General features: G+C 61.2%; 1 protein-coding gene across 3 annotated transcripts; it reads left to right on the forward strand.

Annotated features, from left to right (window-relative positions):
• The first annotated feature begins 9 nt into the window (after positions 1–9).
• TMEM9 (transmembrane protein 9) lies at positions 10–18,853 on the forward strand. Of its 3 annotated transcripts, none has more exons than XM_025458598.3 (6): positions 10–34; positions 737–837; positions 1,876–1,967; positions 7,560–7,668; positions 10,015–10,146; positions 17,902–18,853. In XM_025458598.3, the coding sequence occupies exons 2-6, from the start codon at positions 772–774 to the stop codon at positions 18,049–18,051; spliced, it is 549 nt and encodes a 182-aa protein (XP_025314383.1). In that variant the 5' UTR covers positions 10–34; positions 737–771; the 3' UTR covers positions 18,052–18,853. The 3 variants fall into 3 exon arrangements, with proteins under 3 accessions (XP_025314383.1, XP_025314381.1, XP_025314384.1); XM_025458596.3 differs by lacking the exon at positions 10–34 and adding an exon at positions 408–475; XM_025458599.3 differs by lacking the exon at positions 10–34 and adding an exon at positions 532–556.
• The last annotated feature ends 1,843 nt before the right edge of the window (positions 18,854–20,696 follow it).

Here is a 20,696-nt window from a genome sequence, read left to right on the forward strand (position 1 = left end):
CGGCAGAGATGCGCGTCCCTAACATTCGCAGACGGTGAGTGAGGACAAAGCCCTTTATTAGGATTCTAAGGGTTTTGCTGTCGGCACCAGCTCATCGCGTCCAAAGTGCTTTCCCTACAAAACACCAACAAGATGGATCCAACCCGGGCCCTGCGGCCCCCAGGTCTGCGAGACGAGGAGGGCCGGGGCGAGCCGCGGGCGCTTCTCAGGCCCGCGCAGAGGAAGACCGCTCCCCGCGTCTGTCGGGCCGGCCGACGCTCCCTTTTCTTGCCTGGTCGGGTCGGAGAAATGCGCCCCTGTCCCTTGCGCGGGAGCCCGGGCGCCGCGGCGGAGTGGGCCCCGCCCCTCGGGCTGAGAGGCGGCTCGGGCGGCCAATGGGGGCCGGCAGGGGGCGGGGCTTTCCGGGAGGGGGCGGGGCTCGCCGGGGCGGCGGCGGCGGCGGCGGCGGCGGCGGCGGCGGCGGCAGGGCTCACAGGTGGGCAGCGCGCCCGGGGAGCGGTGCGGGGGCATCTCGGGGGCGCGCGGGGGCGCAGGCCGGCCCGAGGCCCCTGGCGAGGTGGGGTCCTGCGCGCCCCGAGCGTTCCCCGGGCCCGGGCGGCGGAGCGCGGCGGGGCGGCTGCGAGGGGCCGGGCCTGGTCCGAGGGACGCGGGGCCGCCGCAGGGGCGAGGGGAGCCGGGGGCCGGCGCGGGGGCCGGGGCGGGAGGCAGCCCCACTCCCTCCCTCTGTCTCCCGCAGGTGTCGGCCCGCCCGGCCCCCCAGGCCTGGTCAGCATGAAGCTCCTGTGTTTGGTGGCCGTGGTCGCCTGCCTGCTGTTGTCCCCAGCTCAAGCCAACAAGGTGAGGGGGGTGAGCCTGCAGCACCTGGGGCGCGACCCCCTGCCTGCGGGCCGGGCCTCGCCGTCCTGTGTGGGCCCTGCTCGGGGCTGCAGGCCTCCCAGGGGTGGCGCGGGAGAGGGGTGGAGCCCTGAGCACGCCCCTGGATGGAGGCAGCCCAGGGAGTTTGCATTTGGAGGAGTCCCCCCTCCCGCCCCCTCCCCCTGCTCCTGGCTAAACAGGGGTGGTTATAACGCCTACCACTCTACCTACTAAGGAGACTCAAGGAGCCTAGCGAGTGGACAGTGCTCCAGTCCTGGGAAAGCCTCTTGCACAGCTGGAGGTTTCCCTTACCCAGACTGACCAACCTCAACGCCTGGGACTCCTGGAAATTGCCATTCTTTAGCGGTGCATGACCCTGAGCTGGGCTTGGGTAGCTCTAAGGAATTTGGAACTCTGAAGGTCACCAAGGCCTTATGTAAGATTCAGTCTGAGGGTTTGCTTCCAGTCCCTCTGGGGAATTCCCGACTGGAATGAGATGGAAATAGTCGCGTTGTTGTCTCTTACCCATTTCAGAGAGGAAGAACTTTTTTAAGGGGTTGCTTGAGGATTCCCGTGGAAATGATGCATTTTGTTCTTGTTCACCCCTGCCCTCTGCCTTCCCCCAGTCCTAACCTAGGAATTTGGAGATGGGATGGGGGCTCAACCATCAAGATTCCGGGGCCAAGGTGCACACAGCAGGTGTGGAGTCCAGAGTACAGCAGGCTGTCACTTTGCTGGCCACACACACCCCAGCTCCCAAGCACCCTGCTAGGGAATGGCAGCCCCACACGGTTTTCTGTAGGCCTCACTTCCCACCTGGGCAGTTTCTGTTTTGAGGGTCCTGTGATCATAGCATCCTTTTTTGCAGAAGTCATTCCTTGCTGAACTTGGGGATGGGAAGGGTTGGTCAAGAGCATTCATGTATGGAACGGGGAATTCAAAGTTGGAAGTCCTGCTAGAACCTGAACCCCAGGGCCCTGCCTACATGCCTACCTGCCTACCCTGTGCTTTCTCTTCCAGAGCTCTGAAGATATCCGTTGCAAATGCATCTGTCCACCATATAGAAACATCAGTGGGCACATTTACAACCAGAATGTGTCACAGAAGGACTGGTAAGGCACTGTACAGGCTGGCTCATGGCTGCTACAACTAGCAGAAGTTACAAGTGTTTACTGGGGCTCTTAGATCCCTCGGGGATAAGCTTGCTCACTCATTCCTCCTGGAGCCTACAAAGGACTGTCTCGTCCGTGGTCACACAGCCGGTTGGGAATAAGACCCAGATGTCTTGAATTCTAGCTAAGGGGTTCCTGGTCAGAGAAGTGGATTTTGTTATTTTGCTTTGATTTGGGTGTTTATTAATAATGCAAAAGGGTAGAAGAGAAATTGGGAGAGGTAAGTGGTATGCCCACATACTATGGGACCTCTGGTGTGTGGAGAGCTTTTGCAGAGCTCCCTAACGGGTGTGATTCGGTACCAGTCTCATTAACACCTTGGAAGGCAGGGGGAAGAGGTAGTGTTTCCTTTGTATAATTGCAGAGACTAAAACACAAAGAGGAAATTTCAGTCATACTCCTGTAGTCCTGAATTCATTTCTGGATGCTTCCTTTTAAAAAGAAAGAAAGAAGAAAGAAAGAAGCACAGATTCATTCAGAGAAAGGAGAAGGGAAGTTTCAACGTAGTGCCCTAGAAGGAGTGGCTTAAGGGAGGCTCAAAAAGGAGAGTGCTTGGGGACATCTGGTGGCTGACAAAGACCAGGAGCAGGGCTGGCATGCTCTGGGAGGTAGGGCACATGGGAGTGGGAACCAGTTAGGTTCAGTGTGGTTTTGTGGTCCAGAATTGGAACCAATAGAAACAGCTTTAAGGGTAGCTTCAGGGAAACAGATTTAAGTGTGAGCCGAGGAAGTATTTCTAATCCAGATTGTTTTGGGGAGCTGAGAAGCCCCATCCTTGGAGGGATCAGAACGCAGGTGGGGTGGTTGTTTGCAAAGGGCCCCTTAGAAGGGATTTGCCTCACAGGGAGGGGGTGTCCAGTTCAGGCACCTGCTTGGCTGTTGCATTAGCATCATCAAGTGGGCTTTGAGAAAACACAGATTCCCAGCACCACCTGGCCCCAAGATTTGGGGGTTTTATTGTTTTCTTTCTTCCCAGCTTTACTGAGACCCACTAGGCATAGCACTCTATGTAAGTTTGAGGTGTACAACCTGATGATTTGATGCACATACATATTGTGAAACGTCACCACAATAAGGTTAATGAATACCTCCATCACCTTATATAATTACCGTGTGTGTGTGTGTGTGTGTGTGTGTGTGTTAAGAACATTGAAGATCTACTCTGTCTTCACAGTTTTCAAGTGTCTAATATAGTGTTGTTAACTGTAGTCACCGTGCTGTACATACTCGATTTCCTCCCGTCCGGATTTGGATTCAGTAAATATCGGGGAGCGGGGGTGGGGCGGGAGTAACATTTTCTTAAAGTTCCTTAGGTGATTTCGATGCAGTTGATTCAGAGCAGCATTTGGGAGTTTTGAACTTCTCCGGTTCTAAGATTGAGTGATTTTCCGAGAGGCAGGCGAGTGAGACGTGTAGACTTGGGATCCGGCCTGCCTGGCTGCAAATCCAGGTTGACCCCTTATTCATTGTGTGACAAATGACTTAATGTCCAGCATACCTCAGTGTTTCTCCTCCGGCGCTGTTTTGAGTATTAAATTAGTGTGCATGTGCATGTGCGCGCGTGCGTAGATCATCATCGTAAGCCCTGGAAAACTTGAGCTCCTCCCACGGTGTAGACTGTTTCCCTCTGGCTTCAGTCATCCTGATGGATTCACAAAGGTCCTGGGAGGGGCCCCTGTGACCGCCTGGTATCTTGTGGTTATAGCTCAAATAACATCAGGAGATAAATTGATAGACCATCCGAACCCCACAGCAGATAATAGGGCTACGTCCCACAGGCAACAGCAGATTTCAGTAGCCCTGTCCCTGCCCTGGGCTGAAAACCCAAGCAAGCTTGGATGCCCACAGAGAAAGGAGTCCTGTCTGGACCTCTCAGGCAGGCTATAGTTTATCTTTTCCTTAGAAGTCAGAATTAGGGGATTGCCTAATGAACAATCCTAAATTGAGAATCTCGAGACATTTCCGTTAAGGGCGGTAGGTGGGAACTGAGGCTGGGCAGGATTCTTGGAGCAGAGGCTACATTGGTGACACCCCTCCCCCGCCACAGGGGTCGACACAGGGGTTGGGTAGGGCAGTGGGGCGGGGCTGGATCTGCCCAGGCTGGGGCCAGTGGAGGTCAGTTGTGTCCCCAAGGCTGTGCCCTGTGGGGGAATATGTGCGGCCTTTGTGGTGCAGAGTGAAGCCAGATGTGTCTGAGCCCCAGGCCTCACACTCCGGGTCTAGTGCTGGGCGTTCATAACCACCTGCCTGTAGGAGGGCAGGAACCCTAACAACAGTGCTCCGTCGGTGGGTCAGCCCGGAGGATGTTACAGAGGCAGCCCCGGGAGCGGGAAGGAACCACATACGTTAGTTCGGCATCTTCCCAACTCCTAAAAATTGAACCTTTCTATAGACAGAATGTGTTCTGGAAGCACGACGTGCAAAATAGTCAGAGACCCATCCCTCCGCCTCTCCCTCCACCCACCTTCTCCCACGGAGGTTCCTGGGGTACCCAAGGGAACACGGCCTGAAAGGCACTGATCGAGCTCAGCCTCCATTTATAAATGCGGAGCCGAGATCCAGAGGGGATAAAGAAATGACCTATGATCACAGAGTGCGTAGGAGAGCGGAGAATTGAACTCAGCTCATCTTTCTCTGTAGCCCTCACCCTTGACACCACTGGTCCCCAGAAAGGTACGTGAAATCCTTAGAGAGCAAGATCCTGTGTGGGGTTGCACCGACTCTTAAGAGGCCAGAGGCAGCCGAAAGATTGCAGCGTTTCATTTACCGTTCCCCTAACCAACCCTTCTACAGCCTATTCCCGTGAGTAACAGGATTCCAATTTGAAGAACCTGGGTTGGTCCCTCCCAGCGGCCCCTGACACCCCACCTCGCTTGGCCTAGTGGGGAGTGCACACACCCCGCTGCAGCATTGGAGTGACCTTCCAAACCCGGACCCCACGTGGCTCAGAAAGGGAGGCATCTGGTCCTCAGAGGCCTTGTAGGGACTTCCTGGAGAAGAGAAGGTCCCGGAGCCGTGTGTGAACCCGGCCTTGGCCCTCGGCCCCTCCCAGAGGCGGCAGCGTGTGGGGTCTGGAAACTGCGTGGTTACAGTGGAGGAAGACCCAGTCGCGAGCAAGGAGTGATGTGTTGAAGTTGTTCCCCCAGGTGAGACTGGAGTCCCCAGGGGTTTAGGTGAAATCATGCGTGCTACATACTGGATTTTCTAAGGGCAACAGGCTTTTAGAGGACATCTCCTTTTTATTTCAACACCTGATCTTCACATCACACATCTTTGATGCCTCTGCCGGAAACCCAGCCTGAGTCTTGAAGGACCCTGGGATGGCTCAGAACGGGCCTGCTTGTTCTCAGAGAGCTACGCTTGACTCTTGTGGGATTCCCATCAGAGCTGGAGGGGCCTTAAAGGTCGTGTGATACAACCCACGGATCCCAGAGGAGAGCCAGGCCCAGGGCCCCAGACCTGGCTATGCCTCTGCGAACCTGGAGTGTGTTTGACTTTCCCCGGTGGTCATGAAAAGGTGCATCTCGAGGTCATCTGCTTACCGTGATCTGTGGACTATACGGGTTGAGGGCCTCCTGAGGGAGGCTGGGCCCATCAGGAGGCCCAGGTAAGGAGCTGAGCGTAGTCACAGGCCTCGCCGAGCCTGAGTGTCAGATGTAAGGACGAGGGTTGGGATTGGGTCCTGACCTCGTGGTGGTGGTGGTGATGGCCACGTTGCCTTCCTGAGCTTGTTTCCCCCTCTTTAACTATGGGGCCTGGGATCTGTCGCTCTCCATACTTGGGAGTACTTTTAGGTAAAGGTAGGCCAGGTGGGCGTGTTGTTAGGACAGTGTGGGGCTCCCGGGGGCCAGGTGGGCGTGTTGTTAGGACAGTGTGGGGCTCCCGGGGGCCAGGTGGGCGTGTTGTTAGGACAGTGTGGGGTTCCCGGGGGCCAGGTGGGCGTGTTAGGACAGTGTGGGGTTCCCGGGGGCCAGGTGGGCGTGTTGTTAGGGCAGTGTGGGGCTCCCGGGGGCCAGGTGGGCGTGTTAGGACAGTGTGGGGTTCCCGGGGGCCAGGTGGGCGTGTTGTTAGGACAGTGTGGGATTCCCGGGGGCCAGGTGGGCGTGTTGTTAGGACAGTGTGGGGCTCCTGGGGGCCAGGTGGGCGTGTTGTTAGGACAGTGTGGGGCTTCCTGGGGGCCAGGTGGGTGTGTTGTTAGGACAGTGTGGGATTCCCGGGGGCCAGGTGGGCGTGTTGTTAGGACAGTGTGGGGCTCCCGGGGGCCAGGTGGGCGTACCGTTAGGACAGTGTGGGGTTCCTGGGGGCCAGGTGGGCGTACCGTTAGGACAGTGTGGGCCTCCTGTGGCAGTCCCTTACTCAGGGAGCCGTGCTCTTCCAGCAGTGCGCTGGGTGCTGGGAATATGGAGATGGCCTCTGTCCTCAAGAACCTTAACATCCGCTCAGGGGAGACTGAACGCATAAAGGTGGGATTACAGTGCGTGATGTCAGTGCTGTGATAGAGATGAGCGTGGGGAGCTGGCTGCCGTGGGGACAGGTCAGATCTTTGGACTGGATCTTGAAGGATGTGTAGGATTGAGGGCATGGAGAGGGCAGGGGGCAAAGCCATGCTCCTGGCAGAAGGCGAGAGTTGTGTCAGGGAGGGGAGCGTGGCCCTTTCAGAGAAGAGTCCGGAAGATCAGCTGGAGGACGGGGAGTGGGTGTCGAGGGGCAGGGACGGAGCTGGACAGGTCGGCAGCCGTGGCGTGAGGTGCAGCCATACCTACCCGCAGGGAGCAGCTTGGTTGTCCTCACCGTAGAGGCCTGTAGAGGGACTGACCAGCTGTAGGCTTTGGGGGGTCGGGGGGTGAGGTGACTGAGTTTCCCTCTCCTGACACTGCTTGGCTGCCCGGTGGGGAACTGGCACAGGCCCGGTGGGGAGGCTGGGTCCCCGGTCTGGGGCAGAGTGGTGAGACCTTCAGCTAGGACACGGCATGGAGCCAATAGAGAAGCTGTGTCTTCAGAATTTTTAAGGAGGTAAAATCAGTGGCATTTGGTGGGTTCACAGGTGAGAGGAACAGGCTGTGTCGAGGTGATGGCCACATTAGGACCTGGTCGGCAGTGGGGGTGGTAGGGGTGCTCCCTGCCGTGGGGGACCCAGACCCCGGGACCGGGGAGCTGGGGCAGACAGCGGAAGGGTGGATGAGGGGTGTGTGGTCCCTGTGGGCTGCTCCGTGGTGGGTAGTGGGCGGCCGGCTGGAGCCGTGCCGGGGGGCGGATTCAGGCCCGAGACCCCAGGCTCGGCCCCACCAGCTCTGCCGTGGGAACCCTTGGGCGGGATGAGCCCGTGCTCTGGGGGGCGTAGCCTGACACAAGGAGGCCGCCGAGGGCAGACATTTGGGTGCCCCTCGGAGAGCTGGCCGGGGTGGGCCCTGGACAGCTGCTGGGAAAGGGCTCTGCCCACCTGGCGCTTTACGGCGCCCCCCGCCCCAGGCGTACCCTCACCTCTGCCCAGCCCCGCCCCCACGCCCACTGCCCCGTCTGTCTCTGTTGCAGCAACTGCCTGCATGTGGTGGAGCCCATGCCGGTGCCCGGCCACGACGTGGAGGCCTACTGCCTGCTGTGCGAGTGCAAGTATGAGGAGCGCAGCACCACCACCATCAAGGTAGCCCGGGCCTCGGGGGGCGGGCCCACCCCACTCCTGGGTGCCCAGCACCCACAGTCTTTTGCTGTGTTCTGGAACATTCCAAGTGGCTGTGGGACTGGCCTCTGGGCCGGCCTAGTCACCCCAGCGTCCCACACCTCTTGGAGCCAGCTGTGCCCTCTCCATCTGTCCAGTGGCTCCCATTACACAGGGCTGGGAGGTGGCACTGGGAACCTGGGACAGGGGCTTCACGTCACTTTTTTCCTCCTGTTCTTCCCAGTTTCCCCCTTCTTTCTTCCTTTTGTTCAGTTAGCCTCTCTGAGGTGCCTTTTCAGTTTTGGGCGCCATGCAGGGTGCTGCCGATAGAGCAGTAAGCCCGCCCTCCCAGGAGAACCCGTCTAACTGAGCCTCCACGGTGAGCTCAGACCCCTGAAACCCCGCCCCCCCCCCCCCCCCCCCCCCCCGAGAGCTGTGGGCCAGGGCTGTGTGTCTGCGCGGTGGGGCCTGGCAGGAGGGGCTTGGGCCCCGAACCCCGTTCTCGCAGGCTGTTTGGGCGAGTTCAGGAAAGAAGTGGTGGACGTGGTCACCGTCATAGCGAGCAGGGCAGGGGCTTGGTCCTTTCCTCTGCCACTAGTGGGCTCCGCAGGACCACGGCTCACTCCAGCAGAGGCTCAGCCACCCAGAGCCTCCCTGGGTCTCCTAGTCCGGCTTCCAGCTCCTGGGCCAGGCCCCACGTACCGATTGCTCGCTGTTCCCGGCCAGGTTCTAAGCTTACTTCTGCTGGTCCCATGGAGAGTCTAGAAATAGCATCGAGAAAGGAACTGAGTTTAACGACACTGCCCGGTCCGTCAGGTTCTGCCTCTGAGGCTCAGGAGGGGAGGGGAAACTCCCTGCTGCCGTCCTGCCCAGACCGGGGGACTGGCCGCTCCTTCCCTGTCCTGTGGTCCTCCGTGGCCTCGCCTTTTTGCCCCCCACTTGTCAGTCCTCGCCCCGTCAAGCTGTGCACACTCAACTGCTTTTATCCTCCCGCCTGAGCCAGCCCCTCCCGGAGCGTCTTTCTCCTGCTCTGAACGTGCTCCAGGACCCCCCTCTCGGGGACCAGATGGCAGAGACTGGATGCTCAGCCAGGTGTCACCTTCCCTACTTGGCAGAAAGGGACTTCCCGACGCGGGGACCTCATCAGACACACTTCCTAATCCTCAGATTTCCCTCCAGTCCTCCTCCCTGGGAGGCCCCCAGGCCCCAGCTTCAGCCTCCTAGAGACTCTTCCTCCAGTCCCCTTGCCCTTCCCGGGGTACGGCCAAGAGGTCTGACCATTCACCTGTTTAAAGAGGCTTGGACACTACTGCCCCAGTCAGGGAGGAAGTTGGTCCAGTGGAACTTGACCTTTGACTGAGCTGGGCTTTGACCCAAAAGTCCCAAGGTTTCCTTCTTTTATCCATAATCGCGGTCCCATTTGGGTTCAAGGTAGGGGATCAGAAGCCAGTGACGGCCAGGCGTCGTGAAAGTAGAGACAGCATGTGAGCCGGAGTCAGTGAATCTGAGTTCAGGTTACGTCTCTACATTTGCCAACCTTGGGACCTAGGCTGAGTGGTTCAGGCTCGTGGTTCTCTGTCGGGTGAGTACCGGCCACCCAGCGGGCGTTCAGACGCGAGTGAAGGTGCTCCTGAGGTCCAGGCACAGAGGCGTATGGGTGACGCCGTTACAGGGCCCGTGGCTGCTGAGTGTCTTGGGCGGTCCTGACTCGGATGCCCAGAGCTCCACTCTGGGGAGCCCTGAATTCGCCTCGCTGAATGTGTCTTTCCTGGAAAACAGAAGTCACTCCAGCTTGTGAGGCTCTCCATGTGTGAGGGACTTGGGAAGTCGTCATCCTGCCCCGTGCGGGTGACTGATGGGGGGCTGTGGCCTCCAGCCAGCAGCACACACCCTGCCAGCCTGTCCCCCCACCCACTGGTGCACCCTCTCCGTCCCGGAGCTCCCCACCCGTCCGTCCTGCCCTTGGCCGTGGGCAGTGCGCCCTCGTCGTGCCCTGGGTCTCGGCCTCAGGCCTCACCAGCCGGTTCTTCCTTATTCCTCCCTTGTGTCCAATTGCTTTCCACCCTTTCTTAGAGCCAGGTGGGTCCCGTTTCCCCACTCCCCACCCCTGGGGGCACCTTGGGGTGGCAGGATCCAGACATCTTCCCTCATTATCTGTTGTTTTTGTGCCTACTGTTCTTAGGGGATCCCCTCAGTTTAGGGCAAAGCTGCTAAATATGTGGAATAGGGCCCCGTCCCCAGCTGTCTTTCCCTCCAAGCCCGCAGCTCTCAAGACATGGCCGTCCTGGCCCCGGGGTGTCAGTCACAGGGCAAGCTGGCTCTCTCCCCCAGGTCATCATTGTCATCTACCTGTCAGTGGTGGGGGCCCTCTTGCTCTACATGGCCTTCCTGATGCTGGTGGACCCTCTCATTCGAAAGCCGGACGCCTACACCGAGCAGCTGCGCAATGAAGAGGAGAATGAGGTAAGCAGGTTCCTGGGTGCCAGGGCCCTGCCCGAGCTCTGCCCCGAGCTCTGCCCACACATGGGGGCCCAGGCGGGGTCCGCATCCCCACCCCCCACGCGCCAGTTTGCTTTTCTCCTGTTCAGTGGCCCACACGCCCCCCGGACCCTGGAGCTTCCCTCAGCAGGGAGCTGCCCTCTGCACTTGCAGATGAAGCAGGAGCTGGCTCTGCGCTTTGCCTGTTGTCTGGCATCAGGCCGCCCCTGTGCATGCACCAGGGGCCCGGGTGTTCCCATTTGTGCCTCCCTGGGCTGAGGGGAGCCCACCGACCAGGGCCGGTCACATGCAAACACGCGTGGTGTCCTGATGGCTCGGACACTGGTGTCGAGTTGGCGGTGGGCTTTGCAGAGAGCGGGTTGGGACTCTGTAGACCTCTGTTAAGCGCCCGCTCGGTGCAGAGCACAACCCGGGCACCTTAAGGGAAAAGTCGGATTTTAAGAGCCTGCGGAGCCTGAGGTGCTTGAGGGACCTGGAGCGTTTTGGGGCTGGGGTAAGCACGTAGGAATGGCGGCAAACAGAGCCTGCCCATAGCTTTAGGCTGCACGGTTACTGGCCTCCAATGTCAGGCTAAGGAGTTTCCACTTCATTAGATGTGGAAGATGGGGAGCCACTGCCACCGGGCAGCCCACAGACCCCCCTGGTCAGGGCTGGCGGAGCTCGGGCCGGGCCCTGCATGCCCGGCAGCCACCATCACCCTCCGCCATCTGTCCCTGTGCTGAAGGGTTTCGGGTGCCCTTGCAGAGGACTCCCCGAGTGGGCCGGAGCTGGGTGGAGGAGAGGCAGCAAGCATGTGCAGCTGGCCAGGGTGGGCGGCCCCCCCACCAGGTGCCCAGAGCTCTGCGATCCTGGGAGAGCACCGCCGCCGGGCCAGGGGTACCCAAGGGCAGGCCAGGCCTCCCCGCCGTGCTTTACCCTGAGCCCAGGCTCCGGGAAGTTGTGGAAAGCACGGACCAGTCTGCTGCGGGAAGGAAACGGATGGAGCGAGTGAACCAGCACGTGTACTGAGGGGCTTTTAGGGTGGCGCATCTCAGCATGTCCCGGGAGAAGTTGAAGACACTGGGAGATGCTTAGCTTGGGAAAAAAAAATAATAATGATAAGCCAAAACTCGAGGAGATACGTGACAGCAGCCTTCGGGTGTTTCGTCTCCCCGCCGGTGAGGCCAGGGGCAAAGGACCCACAGTGGGGAGTTAAGAGGGAGATTTAACACGTGGGAAGGATGTCATCCACCGGATGACACGGTGGAGAACGGCTTCCGAGGGAGCCAGTGTGCTTGGGTCACCAGAAATGGCCAGACATCGGCTCAGCTGCCCCCCGGCGGTCAGCACTGAGCATGTGGACCCCGGGCAGGAGGTGGGAACGGCCAGGCCCCCCACCAACAGGGTCCGGGCTCCCATCTCAGCGCGTAGCCATCTGGTGTCGTGAGTCTGGGCCGGCGTAAGCGAGACGACGAGGCCGGGGAAGGAGGGAGGCCTGACCATCCACGGCCCCGCTGCTTCTCCTGGGTTTGTGCCCGGGCCCTCCCCAGCCTGCCCCCAGGCTCCTGCTGACACGAGTTTGGCCAAAGGGGGAGCAGAGAGGATGAGCCTCGCCCCTTGGAGCTGGGGCCCGAGAGGTGGTGGCGCTGGCAGTTGGGTGGTCTGTGTTCAAGAGGAAACCTCGCGTGCCTACCTGGTTATTAATGTGCAGTAATAGCAGCTCTGATGGGGAGGAGCATCGCTAATAAACACTCGGTGATTAGGGGTAATGTGGTAATTGCAGTCCTGGCTGGGGGAGTAATTGAGAGATGCAGCCCCGTGATTACACAGCCCGAGCGGCGACTCCTCTGGAATGTGTGGCTCTCGGGCATGGCCTTGCTGTGTCTCCTGCCGTCCTGGATGTGGTGCCAGAGGGGAGGGTGGCCTCCATCGCTGGGGCTGGGCCCGGGCCCCTCTCGCCCAAGAGACCTGGGTGCTTCCCACTCTGAGGCTTACGTCCCAGCTGCCTCTGCTTGTGTGGGGGGCTTTATGGGGGCGGGGGCGGGGGTTAGATTTGGTCATCAGTGCCTGAGAGCAGGTTCCGAACCCAAGGGTGGATAGTCCCTGGATGCAGATTTTGGCAGAGTAGGAAGGAGGGCTGTCCTACGGGGAGGTGCCTTCCGGCCGTGTGTCGTGGGGGTCTGCGGGGGCAGTGGGGTGTCTTAGGCAGCTCCCCCGCTGAAGCTGGCAAGCCCGCCTGTGCTGCACACCGTAGGGGATATTTCCTGCCAGGAGACAGAGGTGGGGTGGATGACACCCCCTCACCTCCTACCCCGACGTTCTAGAAGGTACTACGAGGTGTTCCGTCTCTGATGCCCTGACCAGAGGCACCGGAGGAGTAGGGGCGCAAAGTGCAGCTCCTGGGTACAGGAGGGTGGCTAAGGGAGCACCTTAGGGCAGCTGTGAGCGGGGTTTGCACACACCGCCCCCGAGTCCCAGCACGTGGCCCGGCGCCCCACCCCCTCACCTCCTGATTCTCTGTGCTGTCCCCAACTTGGGTGTTCCTAGGTCCTCCCTCCCAGGGGGTCAGCAGCTCCGTTTTTCTCCCATGAACATGGCTTCTCTTCTTCCCACTGGCCTCCCAAATCCCGTGGGTGGCACTGTGTAGACTTCAGACCTCCTGACTGCCTTCGGGGCTTGAAGTCCCAAGACGGAGCCCAAACCAAGTGAATGAGCCGCAGCCATAAAGGCCAGACGAGGTTTTAGGAGATGGGCAGTGGGGGGAAAGCTAGGTGCTCTGGGAAGCTCTTTGTTAGACAGGGGCTGGGGACTTCGCCTCCTGTTAGTCTGGGAAGGAAGGCTTCCTGGCAGAGGCGGTCTTTGGAGGATGCATAGGAGACTGAAGATCTTGTCTCTCCAGATACCCGGTGCCCCGAGTCTTGGATGGCGAGGGGTGCCCTGCTGACCCCCCTCGCTTAGTGCACGTGGGGACACGGGGGTGGGGCTGGGAGAGCAGGTCCCTCAGCCACCTGGCCTCTGGCCGAGCAGCAGCAGAGCCGGGGCTGAGGCTGCGTCTCTGGGTTCATGAGTGTCTACGGAGCATTTCCCTTAAGAAGGAAACAAGCAGGATGGGGTCTCCGCTAGGTGAGGGATTTGGCCTTCCCTCCCAAAGGAAAAAAAGGACGGGACCTCTCAGATCCCTTAAGTGTCAGCCTAGGCCCCTGCAGCTCCGTGACCTTGAGGAGGAGGCTCCAGGGCCCCCGCCCCACGCCTGGGATCCAATCAGAGAGATCTGGGGATTGGCTCACTTCCCAGGTTTGGGGGCGCTCGGCTCCATTCCCCCAATTCCTGTAGCCAGGAGCTCTCCTGCCCTGGGGCGAGAGGTCTGGAAGAGGAAGGGAGGCCTCCCCCACAGCCCTGGCCCCAGCGCCCCAGGAGGGAGATGAAAGCCTGTCGTGTTCCCTTTGAAAGTGCTGGCAGGTCTCGGTGGGCCCTGATTGCCCAGGCTGCCTCCCCTGGGATTCCGGCGGCATTAGGCCTAATCCCCGGGCTCAGACGCCCTTTGAAAGGAGGAAGCAAGCATGTTTGCTGGGACAGAAACAGCAAACAGAGCTTGTTAGATGTACGGGTTTGGCCCCCTTTGAAGAGAGAGAAGGAAGGGTTTCCGTGAGGCTGCGTGTCTCTGCTCCTCGCAGCGTGGCCCCGAGCTCTGAGGGTCCTCAGAAGCCTCCCCCACGGGCATGGGTACAGTCCGAGGCCCAGTGCGAGAGGGACGGGAGGGGAACCCCAGATGGCCGGGGCACGGGGGGACATGGGGGCGGGAAGGCCCAGGGCCCCGCGGTGGTCAGGCCGCGCTTGGGCTGACCCCTCGCCCCAGGAGGCTGCCGGAGAACCTTGCAGAGGACGCGCTGATGGGGGCGGTTCCCTGGGGACGGACAGACGACTGCGGTTCCGTGGCCGTTTGTCGAGCATCCAGCACTGTCGTTGGGAGCTGGGCTTTGGAGGCAGAGCTCGGGGCTGGGGTCCAGTGTGCCGTCCAGTAGCCGTGGCACACAACCTCCCGGCGCATCCTCCGTCGGGAACGGCTGTTACTCAGTGTCGTCGTGATGACGCGTGTGCCCGCTTGACGAGGGTTTGCTTGTCCTGAAGCATGAGCGGTGTCTGCGGGCTCTGAGCACATCAGCAGCTTGATGATTGCTGGAGGGAAGGCCTGGGGCAGCAGGAGCAAAGTCCTGGCCGTGAGGGACCCACGTGGGCCCGGGTGGCTGCAGGGCCGGGGCAGCGGGCGGGGTTTCTGCATGGGGGGGCATGGCGTTGGGGGCCCCAGCGAGGTGGCTGGCAGCACAGGGGAGGCACGGAGAGCTCTGCAGCAGAGAAGCAGTGGGGTGGGCTCCAGCAGGACAGATTGGGGTTACACTTGGAAAACTGAGGGAGGCCATGGAGCCCCCTTTGTGAGGGGCTTGGCACCCGGGCTGTTCGCAGCTGTGTGACCCGGTCGGAGACAGCACCGCCTGTCCTGCCCCCGCTCCCAGGACTGGGGAAAGGGTGGAGGGCCCGCCGCGGGGGTGGGCATTCCTGTCCTCGGTCCCCTTGTCCTCAGAGGGGCTTCGGCCCCGCCCAGGGCTGTCTCTGAACCAGAGCCTGTGCATCTGGGCCACCTTGACGGTGGTGTCCGCTCTGGCCTGTGCGCACCAGCTTTTGGGGCCTCCCAGGCCAGACAAGAGGAGGGCCTGGCTCGAAGTCCCCGATTCCCGGGGCCTCTGCAGGCGCGGGGTGCTCAGTCTGGCCCCGTGGAGAGATACCAGCTTGCTTCTTTGAGCAGCCAGCCGCCGCAGGAGCACCCAGCAGAGTGCTGGGACCGGAGAGACGCCGGCACCCCGCGCTCAGCCACCACATGGCTCGTCTCACGTGGCCTTGGTTTCCTTGTCTGCAGTGGAAGTGACGTTACCCCGTAAGCCCAAGCCTGCGGATGATCCACGTAAAGTTCTCAGCAGAGCCCCCGACACACGGTGACATCGTCACGCTGGCCTGGTCCCACGGGGCACTCCACCCGGGACCCCCACCGGGACCCAGGTGCCTCCCCCCTCCTGGCTGCCATCCTGCGTCCCTGCCGTCCCTGGAGACCCCGCCTCAGAGGGAAGGGGCAGGAACGGTGTGATTTCTCCCGCGCCTCCAGCTGCCGTCCCGCGGCAGAGCAGGCTAGGATGAGGCCCCACTCCGGGCTGCCTCTAGAACACACGTGGAAGCTTTAATACCTTTTAATCGGACTATTAGCAGTGGAAACACGGAGCCTCTCAGCAGCAGCTTTCCCCCACTTAGGAGCTGCTTGTTAAGACTTTACATGAAGGGGAAACAAATGATATGTGGTCCTGCGGTGAACTTCGGCGTGTTCCTTAATGCTCTGCTCTTGGCTTCCTCTGCCTTCCCCTCCTCAAAGTGCTCCCTGGAGCTGCCGAGCCGTCGGGAGACGCAGGGCTGAGGCTGGCGCGTCCCTCCAGGCCTGCCCCCGGGGCTCAGCCTGGCACTGCGGCTGGGCCGGCCGGGACCAGATGAGAGGCGGGGGGAGGACAAGGCCCTTCGGCCATGAAGCCAGGACAGCGCCAGGCCCGGGTGGGTCTTCAGTGCCCGCCGCGCCTACACGGCCGCCCGCCCCGAGGCCTGTCCTTGGCCCGCTGTAGCGCCCAGCTGGCGCAGCCGAGCCAGGAAGGAGCGGAATCGAAAGGTAGCGACATGGGGCCATGGTCGCTTCTCCGAGGCAGCTCCCTGCGGCAGCAGGCTGCCAGCTGTCTCCCCCTTTCTCCTGCCTGGTGGGCCCCACAGCTGGCCCCTGACGCGACTAATTGCTGCTGCGAGTCGAACGCTTGCCGCCGGCCCGGCGCTGCGGAAGGCTCTGCTCGGGTGTCTCGCTGAGAGGCCGCTCTTGCGGTCCCCGTCCTACGGCAGGGACGTAGGCTCAGACGAGCTAGCTTTGCCCAGGGTCACTTCCAGGAGGCGTTGGAGCCAAGGTGCGGAGCAGGTGCGTTTGACGCCCCGGTGCTCTGAACCGCGGAGCTGAACCACCAGGGAAGGAGGAGCCGGGGACGTTTCTCGAGCTCCTCGTCCGTGAAGGCCAGCGTGCGAGGAGCTTCACACGGGGCGCTTTGCTTCACCTCGCCACTCCCATCTCCTGAATCCCGAACCATGTTTTTCAAAGCGTGGGTCACCAGCCGTCAAGTCGTGAAATCAGTGTCGTGAGTCATGACTAGCGTTTTAAATACTTCCGCAGAGCAGGGGACATCAGCGGCCTCAGGCCAAGTGTCTTACACGACGGTTCTTTTATGTGTGTGCACGTGTCTGTGCACACGCACTGGGTCATCGGGTACTTGCAATTCCTGCCGACAGGACAGTCAAAACCATCTAAGACTGGCTTTATTCAGCTCACGTTTGCAGAAATAGCCACTTGTCCAGGGACCTAAAGCCGTTGGGTCCTAAGGCGGTGCCTCTGTCCCAGCTCCCAGCTGGGCTCCTGAGCCGGATCCCCTGGGGGCCGTGGGTGGAGGATCAGAGGCCCCTCGGAGCCCAGGCCCGGAACCCAGGAGTCCTGACCTTGGGCTCGGTGCACTCCCTGCCTAACACTGCCCGCACCCGCCTCCCCGGTGTCGCCGCCGCCATCCCCAGCTGGGCGGACCGGGAAGCCGTCCTGGGGGGGTCCTGGCCCGGGGCTCCCCGGGAGGCAGTGGCCCTCATGAGACAGTGACTCAGAGCTCGCTGCAGCCCTGCCCTACCCCCCAGCCTCACCCCCAGCCGGCCACCTCTCTGTACCTGCCAGCTCGCTCTCCCCTACTCTCGCCTAACCGCCCCTCCCGGCTCCCCAGCCTGGCAGCTGCAGGGCGACAGAAGCTGTGCCAGCGCGGGGCATTAGAAGCAAAGTTGCATTTACTGGGCGGCTCTGGGCTTAGAGAGGTGCGCTAATCCCTTAAGAGATGTGTGGCAGGAGATGAGAGGCAGGGAGAGCGAGGGAGGAAATCCCCACGGGGGTGTGGGCCTGGCCCTCGGCTCTAATTCCCCCCAAAGATCAGGTTGGGGTCCCGCAGGAAATGCACGGGCTCCGGAGCTTCAGAGGCAGAGAGGTGGTAATTAGGGGAGCTGCTGCCTCCGACAACAGAAGCGGTTCCGCGGGCGGAGGGGAAGGGGCTCCGTGGGGCACACGGAGAATTGCTGAGCTACCCTCGCCTGTCCGCGGGCGGTGGGCCAGGCAGGCTCCGGGCCGGGAGTGCTGGGAGTGGACCCCGAGGTTCCATCCCTGCCCGACTCCCTTGGGGCAGAAGGGAGGGACATCCGTTCCTTCCCGGGGACAGTGGGCCCATGTTCCCCGCAGGCACACACTCACTCTGGGCCTTCCTGCTGTCCCTGGGCGGTGGCAGGCAGGGTGAAGGCGTTCCGGGGTGCCCTGGGGCGCACAGATGCCTTCCCTGAAGCCATGGACGGCGCCAGGGCCTCTGCGCTGACCCAGTGAGGTCCTGAGGCTGCAACTCAGTATTCATCCTGAGGGTCGGAAATAGGCCAGCGGGCTGCGGCCTCGTGGTCACTAGGGCCCCAGATGGCACTCCTCCCCCAGGCCCCACCCTACGCAGTCTCCGGATGCTGAGCAGCGCCCCCAGCCTCCCACATGGGGGAACTCAGCCTTGGGGTTTGCCCCAGGGCATCCTTTGTGTGTGGGGTTTCAGGCCCCCGCCCTGGCCCGCGGTGCTGACTCTTCTCCCCCTTTTCTCCCCCCTACAGGATGCTCGCTCTATGGCAGCCGCTGCCTCCCTTGGGGGCCCTCGAGCAAACACCGTCCTGGAGCGGGTGGAGGGCGCTCAGCAGCGGTGGAAGCTGCAGGTGCAGGAGCAGCGGAAGACCGTCTTCGATCGGCACAAGATGCTCAGCTAGACGGGCCGGGGAGCTTGGGCTCAAGGACCAGGGCCCACGGCTTCCAGCTCCTGGGGCTGCCCCCCCCCCAGTACCGCCCCCCACCAGGACTTCTCTTGAGAAGCCCGAGGCCTTCTCCCTTTCCCTCTCCTTAGCTAGTTGAATCCGGGAAGAGTGGTAGGGTCCCTGCTCAAGGCTTTGGGCTCGAGGGGAGGGGGTGGCGACCCTGCGGGTGGCCTCGGGATTGAGGCAGTCTGCACCTCCTTCCTTCACCCTTCCCGCCTTCCGGCTCCAGATCTCGGGAGCGCTCTTCCCCTTGCCAGGTGCAGCTGGGTCACCGGGAGCTCCGTGCGCAGGAGGAAGGCAGTCAGCATGTGCTCCTCTTCTGCCGTAGCTCTTACGGCCGCCTTCCCCCCAGCGCAGCCTGGTTCCGGCCCCCAGGGTAGCTCTGATGGGACAGCTGATGCCACCGAGCTGCTCCCTGTGGTCGGGGCCCACCCGGGCGCTTGGCTCCCCGCCCCCTCCCCCACACTCTCCCACCAGCATGGGGCAGTGCCGCGCCCCTCGCTTCCTGCAGCACCTGGCCCCTCACTCCGGCCCCCAGGGCCAGGCCGTCCCCCGCCTCCCCGTGTCTGCCGCTGCTGAGCCGACACTTGGTGGGACCACGCGACTGAGAGGCTGAGCGGTGGCTCTGAGTTCCATGGCTCCTGTCCTGGGATTGCCACTCGCCTGATTTCATTGCACCGGTGCATGGAGAGAAACGTTTGTCCTCCTGTTGTCTGTAAACCAAGGAAGCCATCATTAAACTGTCTTATTTCTCCCACTTTCTAGACTTCAAGAGATCTAGAGAGCTTAGTGTTTCACTGCATCCCAGGGAGGGGACCGAGAACAACCCTAATAGGTCCGGCTGAGCAGCAGGGCCCAGACTGACCGGGTGGCTGTGGTAGGGCCCACAGGGGTGGGGGCCGGGGAGAGGGACGGGCTCCTCACAAGCTCTGTCCACTGGCCCCCGGGAATGACCCTGAGATCTTGTGCTTCATCTTTGTGGGAGACTCTGAACGGTGCCCAGTGTCAGCATCTTCACAGATAAAGTAAAAAGTGCTCACTGCAAAACCCGAAAGTTTTCCCTAACGAAAACCCGCGGCTACTCAGAGGGCTGGGGCAGCAGGGAGACGCAGGTGTGTGCGCCGCCACGGGCCATGCCCTCCACCCTGTCCCAGCACATGCCCAGAGGGACCAGCTGGAGCGAATTGAAGTTGCTGCCCCCTGGGGTTGTGCGAGCAAACTGGTGTTAAGCAGCCTGTGTGGAGCCCCTGCTGGGTTCTCAGTGAGAGGTGGGGGCCGGGAGGACAACGGGAGGAGGTGGGCATTTCCGTTGCCCCAGTTCAAAGCCCAGTTCTAAAGGGGACGGGGGTGGGGGGGTTGACGTGCAGATGGGGTTCCGGAGAAGTACTGCGGAGACTTGGGAGTCGGCCTCGGAAGCAAGCAAGGGACACAGCTGGGAAGGGCCCAGAACGATTCTGGGATCCTGCGCAGAAGGGCCGGGCCAGTGTGAACGTTTATGGGGGGTTGGCAGGTGCTACGTGTGCCACGGATGGAGTCCGGGTGGAGGAGCCGGCCTGGCAGCTGTGCGTCTGCCCCCTTCGCTTGCCTGGTGGTGCCCGCTCGGCAATTCGGTTGTAATTCTTTCACAGCGGGGATGCTCTTGCTTCAGGAGGCGCACAGGGCCGTCTGGTGGCTCAGTCGGCTAAGTGGCTGCCTTCGGCTCAGGTCGTGACATCGTGGTCTTGGGATCGAGCCTCCGAGGGCCCCACACCGGGGTGCCTGCTCAACGGGGAGTCTGCTGCTCCCACCCCCACCCCCCCACCCCCCCCATGCACACCCATGCTCTGTCTCTCTCTCAAATACAATCTTTAAAATAATGATTTTTTTTTAAAGGCAGGCAAAATTGGGTCTTTTCAAAGGTGGGCAGACGGGTGTGTCATTGAGAACAAACCAGTCCACAAATTGGTGCCTGACGCTGCTGGGTCACCACTAAACCACGCCAACTGGAGGAAACCTTGCGCACTCGCGCCTGAGTCTTGGTTAAGCCCCACAGATGACCCACCCAGTCCTTGGTGGTTTTAAAGATCTGATACGAAGCAAGCAGCTGTCCTCAGAAGTAAGCCAAGTATATGAAGATAAATTAATGTAAAAACTCAGGGTGACCGTTCACTCTACCTAAGAATTCAAGTAGTAGCCAAACAGCTACACAAAATCGATTTTTAGACGACTATTCCGGGGTGTACGTCACCTGCGGATGACGAGAGAACAGGGAGCCCAGCAGAGGGAGACATGGTGCAGGGATGAAGGCCTGCACGGCCCGGGATGGAGAAGATGAGAAGCTACTCCATCCCGTCCCCCTGGGGAGACCTGAACGTCCGTGGGCTCAGGAGCCCTGTGTCCCCCGTCTAACCCACCAGACGTGCTGTTCTGTGATGGGTCGGACCCGCCTGCAAGACACCGTTGGGCTGGGCCCTGGGACTCGAGCCTCAGAGCTGGTCACCGCCGCTTGAGGCTAGCACCCGTGCCCGTGTGGCTCAAAGGGAAGTGGCGCAGGGAAAGGACCGGGAGAGGCCATGGAGTCTCCACGCCTCCCTCGGACCCACTCCCTCTCGCACGTGCTC

The sequence above is a fragment of the Canis lupus genome, chromosome 7 (genome assembly GCF_003254725.2).
Source record: "Canis lupus dingo isolate Sandy chromosome 7, ASM325472v2, whole genome shotgun sequence".
In the NCBI taxonomy this organism is placed as follows: domain Eukaryota; kingdom Metazoa; phylum Chordata; class Mammalia; order Carnivora; family Canidae; genus Canis; species Canis lupus.